Source organism: Perissodus microlepis, chromosome 5, assembly GCF_051167445.1.
Source record: "Perissodus microlepis isolate ML-2025 ecotype Zambia chromosome 5, ASM5116744v1, whole genome shotgun sequence".
Classification (NCBI taxonomy): domain Eukaryota; kingdom Metazoa; phylum Chordata; class Actinopteri; order Cichliformes; family Cichlidae; genus Perissodus; species Perissodus microlepis.
The window spans coordinates 22,887,627-22,905,480 of record NC_140465.1 but is presented as its reverse complement, the minus strand read 5'-3'; the positions used below and the strand labels follow the sequence as shown (position 1 = coordinate 22,905,480).

Below are 17,854 nucleotides of genomic sequence, written 5' to 3'. Positions count from 1 at the left end.
TACTCTTTCAGTGTGATCTTCAAAACCAATATTAGAGTCAAAAATAACTTCCGTATTTTTGATTCACGCTGAAAATGAAGAAGCTGTTGTGGATCAGATAAAGTGCAGCGGGTTCACCACAAGAAAAGTATCTTTAATTTGAGGTTATTTACTGGAACTAATTGCACAGACAACTGAACCAGACATTGTGTTTTAAGAAAAGTCATATTTTTGAAGCTACACAGTATTAAGAGCATATGTTACTGCCATGGGATTTCAGCCATGGAAGGATATGTAAGGCTTCTAACTTTACTTGGTGATCGCAGTAAGCAATGAGCAATGATCTAGAATGCAACACTAAGAGATCGAAGAGATTATGTGACACATCCGATATGACTGTACATTTTCACATGTGTATGTTTAGCACTTTTTGAGTCACTATTTGTGACTCTTATTCAGCATGAGTGGTCTGTGCAGTCTACTTAAAAGCTAGAGTCTTAAGAGAGATGGTTTTTAACTTGCTGTTTGACTGATAAATAATAGTACTGGGCAGGAACCCATTTGAATAAATTAAAATGACTGTGTAAACTTATCAGTGCTCAGTCTTGGGCGACGTGTCAGTGGTTTCTTATTTAAAAAACTTGACTTGGGGTATAAAAACTTGTAACTAGCATGACTTTATAACTCTGCAAAGGGTAGATTTTAGTGCAGCATATTGCTGATACAAACTGAGGTCATCATCTTATTAGACATGGTTGTTTAAAGCACTTATTTTGCTACCTGGGGTTTTAGTGCTGGTTTCTACTAATGACACACTTTGCGGCATGCTGGTATAATCATGATGCATTAGGTTCCCCATTAAATTAAGACGAACTTTTCACATTAAATTTACTGGGAGTTTTCTAATGCTTTCCATCTTAGTTGATAATGTGTTTTTTAGAAGTTATGAAAATGGTGATCTTAGCCTAAATGTCCAAACTCTTCCTTTTGCTCAGGTTGTGTGGCAAAAAGGATTCTGTGGTCTGATTGTCTTTTTCACATCCCCAAAGAAATGCAAACTGTGAAATTAATTCATCCAAAATTCACTGTTCTCCTTTCACAATTCAATTCGGTCTGATTTGCAGCACAGGTCAGCTATTGGCTGATAGCAAAAATTTTTTTATTTTTACTGTGTGCATCCAGCAGTGTCACAGAGCATTTGTATATGCTGTCATGCTAAAGTGTTCTCTAAAGACAAAATGAGAAGAAAAATACCTCCATTAAATCTTTGGTGTGATTATAATTAAACTCACATGTCCTCTTAAGCAAGGAGGCAGCCAGCATGCCTTCTGAGTTTGTGTGTCAACAAGTGCGTATGCTGCCTTTACTTCCTGATTCCCCCCACATGAGCTGTGACCACTTGATCTCTGATATGTGAAGCCCACAGGCGGCACCAAATAGTAAATAAGCTAGGATTAAAATGAATGTTGGGTGGTGTAAGAAAGTCGTGACCATACATATACGTTCTCTTAGGTGTCCTCTTTAGTTTTCTTGTTAGCCTTTATCCCATTTGGTATACATTTCCTGAAGGTCTTTCATTCATTAACAAAGTATTTCTCTCGCTGTTTCAGGAAAGATCAAAATCTCCTCTCCACTGTGAACTGCTGGTATTTGGTCTTGGATCAAACCCGACGCGAGAGCAAAGACCACGCCACACTCAGCGACATCTACAACAACAACGTCATTGTCCGTTTGGCGCACGTGGGTGAAGATGTCATCAGACTTTTCAAAAAGGTCAGAGTCAGAATTAAATGAATGAGGTCATGCTCCCCTGACAGTAACTAACACACACATTTCATCTGCTCAAATGTCATGACAGGTAATATGTAAAAATATAATTAATATATAAAAAATATATAAAAAAATCTAATTAGGGGAAGGGCATGAAAATATCAGTTAGGGATGTCAAACTCATTTTAGTGTACGGGTCATGTATTTCCCATTTTGAGCTCGAATGGTTTGATCAGTAAAACCACTGCATTATAGCCCATAAAAAAAAACAAAGGAACAAACAAAAAAAAATTTCCTTTGTCTTCTCTTACTTTTAGTGTAACCAAGTAAATGTACTTTAGTGTACTACAGTGATACTAGTGCATTGCACACGATGTTTAGAATAATGAAGGAGGACTAGCTCTACAAATTCTTCACCTTCACCTAAAATCAACAGCTATCAGATGGTTGAAACTTGGGCACAGTTGTTCCATCAGGACAATGATCCCGAACACATCAGGATAGGTTTTTAGACAGGATAGAGGAGGCTAACATTAACCTTCTGGAATGGTCTTCCCAAAGCCCCAACCTCAACCCTGTTGAGAATTTGTGAAATTATTTGTGGGTTTGTGCCAGGAAACCAACTAATTTGAATGGACTCCACCACCTTCTGCCAAGAAGAGCGATCAAACATTCAGCCGACATTGCGCCAGAAGCTTCTGGATGGCTAGCAAAAGTGTCTGGTTGAGGTGCAAGTTGCTAAGGAACATTTAACCAAATATTAGTGGGGGTGTATGTATCCTGGGAGGATTAGAGAATATTCAAAAATAATTTCAATCTCATCCACCCAAAGTCAGTATGCTGTTCAATCATTCCACCCTGGAAAAAACAACAGTTCAAAGAAATCATTAAAGCCAAAACTTAGCTTGACACTCATGCTATATTAACTTTATGTAAACTTCTGACCACAACTGTAGCTTTCTTTCATTTATCCAAAATTTTGTTTTTCAAACATATGTCTGAAACTATATATACTATATATATGCTTTAGTATACTATATATGCTTTATACTGTTACATATAAGAGTATACATAACATATGCTTTGCATGAGAGTAGCAGAGTGCAAGTGGAAAAGCACCCCCAACCACCTTAGGGATTTTATATCAGTATCATATCATTTGACAGCAGCAGGAGTTTAGAGTAATATATGCCTTCTAGGGGGCTCTGCAGTATCTTGATGGGAGCCCTGATGAGAATGGGATGGCCTGTAACCCATGCTAGGAAAAACACTAACTGCCTGCAGAAAATCTTTTTTTTTTTTCTTTTTCAAAATGTTAGCTCAAATTCTGGTAAAGTTCTCCTGAACAATAATCCTGTTATACTCCAGTATCCTGGTTCAGCTGCAGTCTTGATGTTAATAAATGACACATGAGGGGAGGGAAATGAATCAACTCTGGCATCTTTTTAAACAAAGACTAAATGTACTGAATGTGCTAAAGTCTAATGCCTGTCACATGTGAAATTGCAAGGTTGCTGTTTTGACAAAGTAGTCCCTGAGAGGTGACAAAAAACAAAACAAAAACAGGATTGGTTGAGCTGAGCATTACTCCGTATCACCTCAAACGGATTTCTAGGTTCACTCTCCACTGGCATCATTCCCCCTCTTAGGTTATAACCCTTTTGTGGGACATGTCCAATTCATCATAGGCTCTTATCCTTTAAAACCGAACGGAAACTGTGACTCCGCTCAATGGGAAATGCTCTGCAGTTACTGCGCTGTTCTATTTTAGTCTGCATTTGCACTTTGGGCATTGTATCTTGGTGCAGCGTAATGATAGCATTTCAATACTGCTGACATCCATCACATACAAAATAAAACTGGCACACAGCTTTCAAGTGTCTCACATGTGGGAAAGCAGTTCTGTTAACTAACCCAGTTTTTGTTCTTAGATGTTTGAATACTTGTCTTCATTTGTCCTTTAAATGTGGTATTATTTTCCTCTACAAAGCTGTCTCCTGTTTTTCTTTTTTTACAGAGTAAAGACATCGGCGTACAGATGCATGAAGAGTTAGTGAAAGTCACCAATGAACTGTACACGGTGAGTTGCTGTTGCTTGTGTTGAAAGCCTATGGCATGTCAATCTTAAAGCCAGGCTTTTTTTAAATACCTGAACCTGCAACCTGTGGGTTTGACACCACACAGAGCAGATGTGCCTTTTCAGCAGAGCAGCCTGTAACAGGTCATTTCTTCCCTCTCCTGAGGTCATGAAAGGATAAAATTTGCATTCTTCCTCCTGCTGTGAATTGCTACATGAGTTGAAGGAGACAGTGTTCCTGCTCCTAGCTGTGCTTCAAGCAGACTCAGCAGTCTGTGCTACAGAGGTGCACTGTGCTTACAGCAAAATGAGCTTCTGTAATGTTTTCAGCTAATGTTACATGTAATCTGACACCTCTGCTTGCCTCATATGTTAACAGTTGTCACTCTCGGTGGACTGTTATAACCACATACTGCATATAGAAATGTGTGCATACTAGTAAACACACAGCAAAGGTTTGTGCAGTGGTGCAGACACAAAACATCTGCATTTATCTGCACTGCATCTTCATTTGGCAAAAGAAAAGGAACTGAGGCATATCACTGGCTGCATGTGGGACAGTACAGCAGACTCGCCAGAATGCATTCTTCTGGCTCTAATTGCTCGGTGATATCCTTATCTTTACTTACTGTTCAATGGCTAATATGATTCATAGCATAAACGAAAAAACAATTTACAAGCGTAAACAGACTAGATGTAATTAAGACTACGATGAAAGTGTATTTTGGCAAGCAGGACAATAGCATGCTGTGAAACAGAATACCCTCATGGATTATTTTTTCCCTCGTCACATCCACAATTCATTGTTTTTCATTTCAGTGATTAAACAGAGCAGTCACCAAATTGTGTTTTAAAGGTCTTAAAACATTCCATTGCAAATAAGATGAGAAACAACAACATGCTCTTATAGATTTGCACTACTTTTCACTGTAAATTTGATTTATTTCATGACCGAGCGTCATTTCTTTTGCAGGATGTATAAAACTCCACTCTTGGCTGCTTGCACGTTCAATCCTTTCTCTTGGCATCCTAGTTGTTGTCAGCTTAATTGTGCAGGTGATTAATCCTTTATCATGGTCGTGTAAAACTGGCTAAACATAATTGCAGCAAAGTTTGACAACCCTGTGATTTGATTCATTTATGATAAAGGAGCAAAAAGCGAAGATGAGCAGAAAGTAGGTCAATTGTGGATTTTTTTTTTCTACAGTTAGTTTTGCAAATTGTTAGTAATTTACAAAATTACTAAATTAAAAAAAAGAGTTGGTGGCAAAAGGAAAAAAAAAGACCTAGTAAGAAAGCTAAGCACATGTGCACATTGCAAAATGATGTGTATGCAGCACATCGCAAATGGATTTGAATCTGGATTACTGAAATCGTATAAACCACATGAGAATAGTTCTCACATGTAACATTGTACCGTGCATGTTATATTACTGCTATACTGATATTGATTTTTCCTCCCTCTGATTCATGCATTATTAAATGCCTGTCTGCAGCTCCCACACACAGCATAAGGAATAGCAGGAGTCTGCTCAACTTTATAATTGAGAAAAGTGTAGAGTTTAAGAGAAAATATAATCATTGTGTGGTTATTTTATCATTTGCATCTTAAATAAGCAAATGTTGTCAGGCAGCAGGTCCCTGGTATTGGTCAGCTGCTGAGTTTTTGCAAAAATTGAGGAGTTTTTTGTTTCATCTGCAGCAGAGGAGGCTGCTCACTGTCACTTTGTAACCTCCTTCCTCCCCTGCTGATCGATCTCACTGTCCTTTGCACGTCCGTTGCAGACGGGGTTGCTAGGAAACCAGAACTTGAGAATCAGTGATGGTGAAGCAGATGTTGTGCGACTGTGCTGTTTATTTCAGGTTTACTAGTTAAACATTTACATGTGGCTTTTTTGATAAAACCATGAAACATTTATCCGAAAACAGAGATTGTTTTTGTAAAAGTACCACGACTGTCTTACTTTACTTTGCTGGGATATTTAATTTGTCTTGCTATTCTGTGGTTAGGCTATTCAGACAGTGTGGAGACATCAGACAAACGTACTGGACACTCCAGCTGAGTTAGAAAATGTCAACGAAAATATGACAGTCCCATGAGAATGATGAGTATGCTACACTCACTAATGTTTACTTGTATGATGAACAAAAGTACTCCGGGGTCTTATTGGTATCTTTCTAAGCAGCTGCTGTGTTTATTAAGTCATGATGATCTGGTTATAAAATTAACAAGAAAGGTTCATAAAAAAGAGAATATTGACAATTCTTAGCTTATTTAGCCAAAAGGCTGATGACCTCATGCCGTGGCGAGGCATCTCTCTTCTGTCTGTCCGTTAATAATTCACAAGAATCTTTCTTCCTCCTAACTACAGAATATTGGTCATATTTTAGTGGAGCCTGCACACAGTGATCATCTCACAGGTCTTCATCAAATTAGTGTTGAAGGTCAAGTTCAAAGTCACATTTGTCATTCTCATTGGATTTTAAAATTCAGATTACGTGGTGTTTTGGCCCGTTTTTGCTGGCCACTTAGTGTGTTTTCAGTCCTGTAGTTGATTCTTTGTCCTAAAGAACAAACCACAGGGTGTCTGCCTACGGTTTTTCTTTCTCTTATTTCTTTCTCCTTAACTTAGCCTGGTTCAGACTGAAGTTTTTTCTACATACTGTCGGATCTTTGAGTTTTTTTCTTTAAGGTTGCAGAATCTTTAGGTTACAAAGTAAAATAATCTGATGATCAACAAGGATCCTGTACCAAAATTTGAGGATATTGCTTTTCTTCATCATACTTATCAGTTTCATTGCTCGTTTAACTTTGATGTCCTTTATACTTGCTGTGTATTCTTGCAGGTGATGAAGACGTACCACATGTACCACACTGAGAGTCTCAGTGCTGAGAGCAAACTGAAGGAGGCAGAAAAGCAGGAGGAGAAGCACATTGGCAAGGCTAATGACATTGGCCTGCGTTATGGCTACGATGATCGTCCACAGCGTCGAAGTTCTGTAAAGAAGATGGAGAAACTGAAGGAGAAGGTCTGTTTTTAGCCCATGTATGATGAGGATTTATGTCATGCACATTACTCCCAATACACTCTATCTATTCGACTGCAAACAAGCTGCAAATGCATTTGTAATTGAAGTGTCCAAGTAAATCCAACTATTTTATACATGCATACTGACAGATTATAGAGAAGATAAAACTGTTTAATGTATAATGCATTCTTAGAGTACATTAGGAAACCATTTTGCTTCCTCCCTTGATGGGACTCTCGCTCTTCCTTTTACACCCCCAGAGACAAGCCAAGTACTCTGAAAACAAGATGAAATGCACAAAGGCCCGGAATGACTATCTTCTCAATCTGGCAGCTACTAATGCCCTGGTGGCCAAATACTACATCCACGATGTCTCAGACATGATAGATGTAAGTCAGAGCCAAGAATGGAAATATGGATGGAAATGGAAATACTCTCTTTTTGTCAGAATGCATTTTTTTTCAGTTTAAGTTTGTTTTTGGATCTGTAATTACTATGCTTTGTTTTTTTTGTCCCCAGTGTTGCGACTTAGGGTACCATGCAAGCTTAGCACGCACCTTGAGAACCTACCTTTCTGCAGAATATAGTCTAGAAACTTCTCGCCACGAAGGGTTGGACTTACTGGAGGGAGCAGTGGATGCCATGGACACCAGAGGAGACAAGCTGAAGTTTATGGACACACATTGCCAGATCTTCTGTCCTCCTGCATGCTTTGACTATCAGCCACACATGGGAGATGAGGTGAGTCAACAGGGAGGGTAATGATTTAAAAAGGCTTTCTTTGAAGGTCTTTATTCTTGCTATGTTTATTTTGCACTGTGTTAAGTCACTTTCGGAAATATCCCTTTATTTCTTAATCCCAGGTGTGTCAAGTGAGTGCACAGCAGCCTGTCCAGACAGAACTCTTGATGCGCTACCACCAGCTGCAATCACGTCTGGCCACACTAAAAATAGAAAATGAAGAGGTGAGCGGCTCATTTTAAAGCAAAACAAGCTCACTGACGTGCTTAGGTATACGTTTTAGATGGCCTTATCCATACTCACGCTCAGTTCATATTTGGCCTTTGATATGTGAAGCAGCATCTGTATTCTTTTCTCTATTCTCTAAGGTCAATATTTTCTTGTAGTATATCCGGATGTTTCATCGAGATAATGTTACACAGATACCAGAGTCTTTTGAGAAAGAGTGTTTATGTACAAAGGTGTACGTAAATACAAATGAGAAATGTATGCAAGTGATTATCAGTGATAGTGAAGTTAGATCCTGAATCCTGTATAGGGTCTCATAGGGGAAGCTGTTAACATAGTAGTCTGAGTTGCTGAGTTTGAATATAGAGGTTGCACCATCAGTGTGTTAATGCAAAATACTGTGCAAGGAAGTGAAGTTGTTATCATTCAAACCATCAACTAAATGTAGAAGAACAGGGAAACAAAACACATATCTGCTGCTCTAAATGCAAGAGTCTTTAAAACAACATGCTAAGACACCAGAGTCCTTGAGAAAGAGTCTTTATTGCTGTTAGATTGATGTGTTACATTTAGTTTTATACTTCATAATTTTTGCAAACACTCTCACACTTTCCCTTACATCTGAAGCTATAAGCTAACCAGCTACTAATCAGTCATTAGGTAGTTAGCTTAGTTTAGCTAGCTTTGATCAATGTCATCCACTGAATACTGAAATCACTGAAATCGATCTCTTATTATTGTTTCTTTTACCTTTATTCAACCAGGAAAACCCCATTTAGATCAAATCTCTTTTCCAAGGGAGACCTCGTCTGATCTTTCTGTAAATTATTCCATGTCCAAGTGAATAGTAAGAAAAAGCTTTTTTCCCCAGAGAAGGGTAAGGTGAAACTAAAAGTTATAGAGAAAGAAATACCAATACTGTTCTTTGCAAGTGGTCAATGATGCCCAATCCATAAAATCTGCATAGCAGGCATGAAACTAATATATCTGTGTTTTCATTCATCTTTTTTAGCAAACAAAAGAATTTTTCACAAAACTATTCCTTTAGGAAAAACAGAACCCATCCCTCCGATTAGTCTATCACTCATCATCATGGCACAGGAGGCACTTTCATACCTTCATTTACTGTGTTGTATTTAATAATGCGGGCCACCAACACCCTCCACTACAAACATGTAACAACAGCCAGCCACTCTCCAGAGCTGTCACTATGCATTCATATGCATTCATTAAATCTGACACTGATATGTGGGGTCGTATCTCATCCAGTCTCCTGCTTCCAATGGGGGCCACCCCCAGCATGGTCACCAAGGCCACTGTGACTCACACAGACATGTTTAAAGGTCACCAGGATGTGTGTATGTGTCAGTGGCTGTCTGTCATGAATAAGGAAATCCACGCTCCCTTCCTGTCTGCCTCACATGGAAGGCACATAGTTAATCTTTCATGTCGTGATGCATCAAGCTAGCAAGCTAATTACTCTGTTGTTCACTCTGTCAGTCTAACTACGGTGCAAATATCCTGCAGCAGTATAATCTGAGCTGCCGTGTTTACACCACAGTGTGTTCGAGACACTGAGAAGACTAATGAAAATATGCCCAGTGGTACAAATATTCTTTTATTATTTTATGTGTACAAATGACCAGTTTGCTATCTTTTTTTTAATATAATTGTATTTAAACAAATATATTCATGTTGTGATTAATGCTGAAATGACAACTAAAGTTTACATCTATATGTGTTTCAGGTGAGGAAGACTCTTGACGCCACCTTGCAGACCCTCCATGATATGCTTACTGTGGAGGACTTTGATGTTTCAGAGGCTTTCCAGCACAGCCAATCCACAGAGTCTGTGAAATCAGCCTCATCTGACTCTTACATGAGCAAGGCAAACATCGCCAAAAGACGAGCCAATCAACAAGAGACTGAGGGCTTCTACTTTACTGTGAGTAGTCGGACAAATGAACAAAGAAATTGCAGCGTGGTGTAAATGTGCACAGTACAACACAAAGAATGTCTAGAAATAGCACTAATTGTCTTTTTGTCTTTCTTATCAATAGAAATACAAGGAGTACTTGAATGGCAGCAATCTCATTGTCAAACTGCAGGCTAAGCATGACCTTCTGAAGCAGACGCTAGGAGAAGGTGAGACTTATTAAAACGTTGTCGCACTGTGTTTAGCGGTGTAGAAAGTTCTATATTAAAGTAACTGCTAAGCTGCCAAGAAAGAAAGTATCTCTAGAGTATATTAGTACCTTGATATATAGAAGCACATATAGTAAATCTATTATAGCTGTTTTTATCCAAAGGAAGTAGAGCTACTTTCAGCAGCTCCCTTATTTACAAGGGGTCACCATAGCAGGTAACTCTGCATGTTTGATTTGGCACATCTTTTACACCAGATGCCCATCCTGATGCAACCCCAAAGGAATTTGTGTCTCCTCCTGGGATTGAACCAGAGCTCTTTCACTTGTTAGGCAAATATGTAACAACACTATACAGCCAATTTAGCCAAAGGAAGTAATTTTTAACAATACATAATATCTTCAGTTTGTATGTAGCCTACCCCATGCTTTTAGAAAATACGATACAAAATTATATCATTCAGAGCTATATTAAGAGAACAAAAACCCTGCAGTCCATGATAACAAGCACTGTTATAAAAATGTAAGACCCGAGAGCTGTTAAAATAATGAAGCCAAAGGGTCAGTAAGAGTCTGTGTCTTTTAATGTCACAATGTTGCTACTTTGGAATCACAAACGTGTTAAATAATTTTGTTTTGTTGGGAATATTAAAAGTTTTCAGACTCCCATATATCACAGTTGTGTCTGCTGTACACAGATTCTTTTAGAAATCAGATAATTAAATATTGATCAAAACAAAACACCAAATTATATTACTTATTATATTAATTATATTATTATAAATGATATTATGTAGTAAAGTTGTAGTTGTCATGGCATCCTGAAAACTGCATGACCTAAAAGCAGGTCATCTCAAGCCATGGATTACTAGTATAGCATTGAAAGGATATTTCTTCCCATGCTTTCCTTACATATTCCTGATATTAAATATGTGTTAAACTCATCCAGAAGAGAGAAGAAAAGTATATTTGATGCCATGATGTCATGGCGATCATCAGACTCTAGCGTATGCTTTAAGGTTGGAATTATGTGTTTGACATAAAGAAGGATTGTGCTGGAAGCTGCTTTACACATGACATGATCCTTGAACAAACATTTCTGACTGACTGATCAAAGCGAGGCCTTAATTTGTTTGCTATACTGAAACGTGCGTGTGAGTGTGCTAATGTGGTGCACATATCATGAAATCATAATACTGTACAAATCAGCTCCCACTCTTGTTGCCTCTGGATACATTTTCACTTTCACAGAGCTAGTCTGCAAGCTAGTCCCCTTCTGGGGCTCTTGTGCTGTTTCTAGGGCGACCGTTGAATGACCGCTGCCTGGCGGTGAGTCAGATTCAACCATGGCGTTCACCCCATTCAGCCTGCCTGAATAGATGCCCGTTTTCTCATAACACCCCTTTCCTTCTCCATCTGCCAGCCATGTATAGTCAGCCAGCACTCAACCGTGCTGCTAACTTCTGTGATTGTAAAACAAGTGTGTTCTAATTTAGCCTCTCTCTGTGTGTGCTTATTCCTTTTAGGGGAGAGGGCTGAATATGGAACAACGAGGTAAGGTTTTCAGTGACAAGAGGGTGAATAAAGTCGGCAATGATGTGTAAAATCCGTCCTGTGTCCTTGGATGTGGCACAAATAAAGTCACAGTGTAGGAATATCGTTACCTCGCCATGTTGAATGGTTTGGATCCAAATTTGAGATGCTTTAATCTATAAAAATATCTTAAGACTAGGGAGTGAAATGCCAGTGAGATGGATAATGATTTGTTTAATAAAAACATTTCAATGAGGATAGAATTAACAAATATTGACAAGAAGGGCGTGTGACAAATACAAATGCTTGACTTTTATTTTGATCAATTAAATTTTAGATTTAATTGTATCTGTATTGAGTATTTTGTGATGTATTACCTTTCAGTCATTATTACTTTGAGAAAGTTACAGGAGCTCCATCCTTGTATTATTTTTACCTTTAGGTTAATACACAAATTTGCTTTCTTGCCAAGTGTTAAATGAGAAAGTTGATCCCAGAAAGCTGATTCTGTTCATCCTGATGGTGTGTTGGTCCCACTCAGATGATTGTATGCCCAGATTGAGGCTACAGCAAAGGGTTTGCTAATTTAAGTTAGCATTTAGTAGCAAATAGCTAGTGCAAGCACAATGTATCATTTGTATAATTTGGATTTTAGATAATAAGCAACACAAAATATTATACATTTAAAGCCACTAGCTAAGCAATTTCAAGGTACTTATTTATTTATTTGTGGTTTTAAAACATTGTGCTAAGCTAGATAATATGATTTTGGCTTTATAGAGACAGCGTAATACATTATACACTCACTCATTGATTGCCCACTAAATGAAACATATTCCACTGTACTTTGTAGTGCAGTACTTTGTACTGTCTATAGAAAGTATTAAAAATGTATGTAGCAGGTTTTTCGCTTAATTTACCCAAAAAGCCTAAAACGGACATATTTCACATTCTCTATTAATTTGTTTTTTTGTTAAGTTGCCCATCTTTATCTTTTCTTCTTTATCTCTGTCATATCAGGTTTGTAGTTTTTTGACAGGTGACAGAACTGTAAAGGATACACCTTTATGCTATTGAAAATTAATGGAGTGCCATGAATTATTTTCCCTTCCTGTCTGAACGAGAGTTTGACTAATTGCACTCTGTCTCTTCATATTTATCATAAAGAAATGAAAAGAGTATCGGCTGTCTCATCTAGCTCTCAGCAAGAAAGCAAATGACTGTAGCCTATCTCAGAAACGGTCAATATATGACTACCATATTCTTTATGATTTGGAGCAGCCTATTGTTTTGGTAAAGATCTGAAAAGAAAAACATCTTAAGCAAAATCAGTTTTACTGTTGCATATTGCATTATTTTTCATGTTTGCATTGTACCAACCCTACAAACCCCACCATCTCCCCAGGCCCCCAACTCTTCCCCCTAAACCCCAGAGAATGCGGAAGTGTAGACCTCGCTCCATTTTTAACCGTAGGCTGTTTAACGGCAATATGGAGGCCTTCATTCAGGTATAAGCCCATCTGTGCCCTCTGTCTCTCATGAGCTCAGCTTTCTCGCTAGCAGTCCTTGGGGGTTCTCTTGCCTGTGACCACTCTTTTATCCAAACATTGCCTCACTCATGCACTGACTTTCCTCTTGCTCAATGCTTGTCTTCACATTTGACGAAAACACTGGATAAGGTGAAAGCTGGTCCAGCAGCTTGATGTGAAGATGGTGTATTTTCAAAAGCACCAGTATAAGGTTTGTTCTTGTGAGCCCCCAGCCTCCGTACACTGAATTAATTTGGCTGTATGTCAGTTGGCCACACAGCAGCTATGCAAATAAGCAGATGGCCACTTCCACTCTAATGCTAATCAAACTCAGCAGACAAGCAGGGCATGCACCGACAAAAGTACAGAGATAAAACGATTAACCAATGAATCAACTGACAAAAAAACAAAAGGAAAAAAAATAATTTTTTTTTGCTTTATTGATTTTTTGTATAGTGTTGTATGTTTTGAATATTATCATTATTTATATCTTAGTAGTTCTTCAATGGGCTTTTTTCTCACAGAACAAATAAAGAATCAGTTAGTTGAGGAGATGTCGTAATTAGCAGATCGACTGATAAATCGATTCTAATTTCCCTCCAGGGAAAGAAGTTGTTTTTGGCTGGAAAAATATGTGTCTTCCCCCCACCCACCATGCTCTGAAATAGGCCCTTCCCTCCCACTCCCCCCAAACCATGCCCTCATGTCTCACACGCCACATGGCACTGATGCTTTGACTGATGCTTTTCTCAGGCCATGCCTCGTCCTTCTCTCTCTCTCTCTCACTCTGTCTGTCTGTCTGTCTCTCTTTGTAAGATCTGTCTCTCTCACTAACCTGTTGTGGTTGTTGTTGCTTCTCTTCCTCTGTCTACGTGCCTTACTGCTCTCTGCCCAGGGGAAGACGGAATGTCCGTGCGAGGAGTCAGGTACTCTGTCTTATAGCTGGGTGGGATCATTACACTGTGTTTAGTATGCTAACCAACATTTCTGTGCCTCTGTCCCATTGGGATTCCTGTGAAAATACTGTTATCGTGGTGCACTAATTTATTTTTGTTTTGCATATTGTGACTCAGAAAGTTAACGTTAAGTGATAAATGATATCATCTCAGCCTTCTCATCATAACGGCTTGCTAGTGTGACTGTTTCTTATGGTTATTAATTTCTGATTTAGTGGTTTCTCTAGTAATAATTTAATTGTGTCTATAGGATTCAGGCCAGCCTATACCAGCGGTGGTTGAGAGCTGTATTCGATACATCAACCTGTATGGTATGTTCCAGTTCTATTCATAAGTTATCTTTCCACAAAGGCTGATGTTTTATTTGTGTAGTGCAAATTTACAACAAAATTCAACAAATTCAAATTTAACAAAACAAATGCATCGGATTCTGCATTAAGGATTCTTATATTGCAAAGTAGGGACCCTGCAATTTTAGATAGAAACGGTGACAATAAGAGCGCTTAGAGAGCGAACTCTCCCCAAAGGTCAAAGGGGTAAAATGTTTTTGTTTGTTTTTTTCAATACAGTATGATGACATCAGCATGTTATGGTGTCAATGTGACTATGTAGGGCCTAATATTGCAAAAAAAAAAAAAAGGAAAAAAAAGAAAAGAAAAAAAAAGCATGTTGTACATCTCTTTTCATCCATCAACTTTGACCTTGGGTGCTAACATTTGAGATCAAAGTCAAATGGTTACCTAACCTAGGTGCTTATGTCTCTCCTGACTCTCAATATAAAGTTTTCACCTAAATTAATCAACTCAAGCTTTTATTGGTGTCTATCATCACACAAAATTTGAAAATTATATCTTAACCCTTTCACGTATAGTGGTCACTACAGCGGAGAGATATTCAAAGGCTGTTTTCTTGTATTTGTGTCAGGGTTGATGGTATACCTGCACATGATCACAACACACAGTGTATATTATTTATTCGTTTGTCAACTTCATAAGCCAAAAACGTATGTTGTCCACCTAAGTGGACATGAAAAAAAAACCTTTTAAAAGTACATGTGTAAAAAAATTAAGTTCAAAAATCTTTTTTTCATGCCTAAAGATGAATAAAAATGTAAAAAAAATCCTGATTGAGGTTGTCATAATTCATGCATGAAAGGGTTAAAAACTGCAATAGAGCGCTAACAAACAGACCAACAGACAGACAGTTATTCGCTACAGCAAGTAGACAGAGCAGACAGAGTTTCCCTTTTCATTTTCTTGCTTACATGTAGTTTTCAGTCTGTATAATCAAAACACAACAAAACATATAATTTCATACAATCTGATTGTTAGGGTTTTCTCTCTGTTATTGTAGGGTCTTTACCTAATATAAAGTGCCCTGAGGTGACTGTTGTTGGGATTCGGTCCTATATAAATAAAATAAAACTGAATGATATGTATATATAACTTTAATATTGTTAATAGTAGCCATTCAAATATTTTTGGTATTTTAGAAGTTATTAGCAGTGAAATAGCATTCAATGTGAGATAATATAACTGCTCCAACTGGATCGTTTGGAAAATCTTAAACTGGGGCATTTCATATGTACAAGCCTGGATGAGAGAGTGAGGTGAAATATTAATTTCTATGATTCATTCATTTCTCAAAATGGGTTGCATTCTAATATTCATGATGCTCAGCTTACATTAATCCTTATATATAAGAAAGAAGATGGGGTGTAACTACTGTCTAAGAGATGCTAATGAATCTCTTACTAACTAATAGTAACGTCTGTCTTGTGAAGATTGTTATAATAAGAAAAACAATGTAATTTTGATTTCCACCAGCTCTACTCTGAGCCCCTCCCGAATGGCCGAACTTCTGACTCTATCTCTAAGGGAGAGGCCAGCCACCCTTCGGAGGAAACCCATTTCCACCGCTTGTATTTGCAATCTCGTTCGTTCGGTCACTATCCACAGCTCATGACCATAGGTGAGGCTAGGGGCGTTGATCGACCGGTAAATTGAGAGCTTCGCTTTTACACTCAGCTTTCTCTTCACCACAACAGACCGGTACAGCGTCCGCATCACTGCAGCCGCTGCACCAAACCGTCTGTCAATCTCCCGCTCCCTTCTCCCATCACTCGTGAACAAGACCCCAAGATACTTAAACTCTTCCACTTGGGGCAGGGTCTCGTCCCCAACCCGGAGTGGGCACTCCATCCTTTTCCGACTGAGGACCATGGCCTCAGATTTGGAGGTGCTGATTCTCATTCCCACCGCTTCACACTCGGCTGCGAACCGTTCCAAGGAGAGCTGGAGGCCATCACCTGATGAAGCCAACAGGACCACATCATCTGCGAAAAGCAGAGATGAGATCCTGAGACCACCAAAGTGAAAGCCTTCCGCCACTTGGCCACGCCTAGAAATTCTGTCCATAAAAATTATGAACAGAATCGGTGACAAAGGGCAGCCCTGGCGGAGCCCATCACCCACCAGGAACGAGTCCGACTTCTTGCCGGCAATGCAGACCAAGCTCTTGCAGCGGTCATATAAGGACTGAATGGCCCGTAGCAATGGGCCAGACACCCCATACTCCCGGAGCAGCCCCCACAGGAACCCCCCGAGGGACACGGTTGAATGCCTTCTCCAAGTCCACAAAACACATGTAGACTGGTAGGGCAAACTCCCATGTTCCCTCGAGTATCCTTAAGAGGATAAAGAGTTGGTCCAGTGTTCCACGGCCAAGACAAAAACCGCATTGTTCCTCCTGTATCCGAGGTTTGACTAACGGACGAACTCTCCTCTCCAGCACCCTGGCATAGACTTTCCCAGGGAGGCTGAGGAGTGTGATTCCCCTGTAGTTGGAACACACCCTCCGGTCCCCTTTCTTAAAGATGGGGACCACCACCCCGGTCTGCCCCCGATCCCCACGCAACATTGCAGAGACGTGTCAACCAAGACAGCCTTAAAACATCCAGAGCCTTCAGGAACTCGGGGCGGACCTCGTCCACCCCAGGGGGTCTGTCACCAAGGAGTTGTTTAACTGCCTCAGTGACCTCCCCCCCAGAGATTGACGGGTCATCCCCTTCGTCCCCAGACTCTGCTTCCGCCACGGAAGATGTTCCAGTGGGATTGAGGAGGTCCTCGAAGTATTCCTTCCACTGCCTGATGATTTTCTCTGTCGAAGCCAGCAGCACTCCACCCGCACTATAGACAGTGCAGGTAGAACTGAGTCGCCTGACGGTTTCCAGAATCTCTTCGAGGCAGTCCGAAAGTCTTTTTCCATGGCCTCTCTGAACTCCTCCCACACCCAGGTTTTTGCTTCCACCACCGCCCGCGCTGCATTCAGCTTAGCCTGTCAGTACCTATCAGCTGCCTCTGGAGTCCCACAAGCTAACTAAGCCCGGTAGGACTCCTTCTTAAGCTTGGTGGCTCCCCTCACCTCAGGTGTCCACCATTTGGTTCGGGGGTTACCACCATGACAGGCACCAACTACTCTGCAGCCGCAGCTCCATGCAGTGGCTTTGGCAATGGAGGTGCTGAACATGGTCCATTCGGACTCAATGTCCCCAGTCTCCCTCGGAATGCTGTTGAAGCTCTGCCGGAGGTGTGCGTTGAAGATCTTGCGGACTGGGGCCTCTGCTAGACGTTCCCAGCACACCCTCACTGTACGTTTGGGTGCGCCAGGTCTGTCCAGCGTCCTCCCTCGCCACCTGATCCAACTCACCACCAGGTGGTGATCAGTTGACAGCTCAGCCCCTCCCTTTACCCGAGTGTCCAAAACATATGGCCTCAGGTCTGGTGATACGATTACATACCACATCGACCTGTGGCCTAGAGTGTCCTGGTGCCACGTGCACTTATGGATACTCTTATGTTCGAACAT

The 17,854-nt window shown here is 39.9% G+C and overlaps 1 protein-coding gene across 2 annotated transcripts in view; it reads left to right on the top strand.

The window, feature by feature from the left end:
• The window catches only part of LOC146387335 (SLIT-ROBO Rho GTPase-activating protein 3-like), a 39,403-nt gene that overhangs the window by 10,820 nt on the left and 10,729 nt on the right, over positions 1-17,854 (top strand). The window contains exons 3-13 of one of the 2 annotated variants that reach the window (XM_084928870.1): positions 1,590-1,752; positions 3,767-3,829; positions 6,674-6,856; positions 7,117-7,245; positions 7,376-7,597; positions 7,720-7,821; positions 9,573-9,770; positions 9,886-9,970; positions 11,496-11,523; positions 12,908-13,010; positions 14,238-14,298. In XM_084928870.1, coding sequence (XP_084784996.1) covers positions 1,590-1,752; positions 3,767-3,829; positions 6,674-6,856; positions 7,117-7,245; positions 7,376-7,597; positions 7,720-7,821; positions 9,573-9,770; positions 9,886-9,970; positions 11,496-11,523; positions 12,908-13,010; positions 14,238-14,298 — 1,337 coding nt within the window. Of the gene's footprint in view, positions 1-1,589; positions 1,753-3,766; positions 3,830-6,673; positions 6,857-7,116; positions 7,246-7,375; positions 7,598-7,719; positions 7,822-9,572; positions 9,771-9,885; positions 9,971-11,495; positions 11,524-12,907; positions 13,011-13,926; positions 13,958-14,237; positions 14,299-17,854 lie in introns of both variants that reach the window. The other variant, XM_084928872.1, reaches the window with a different exon arrangement.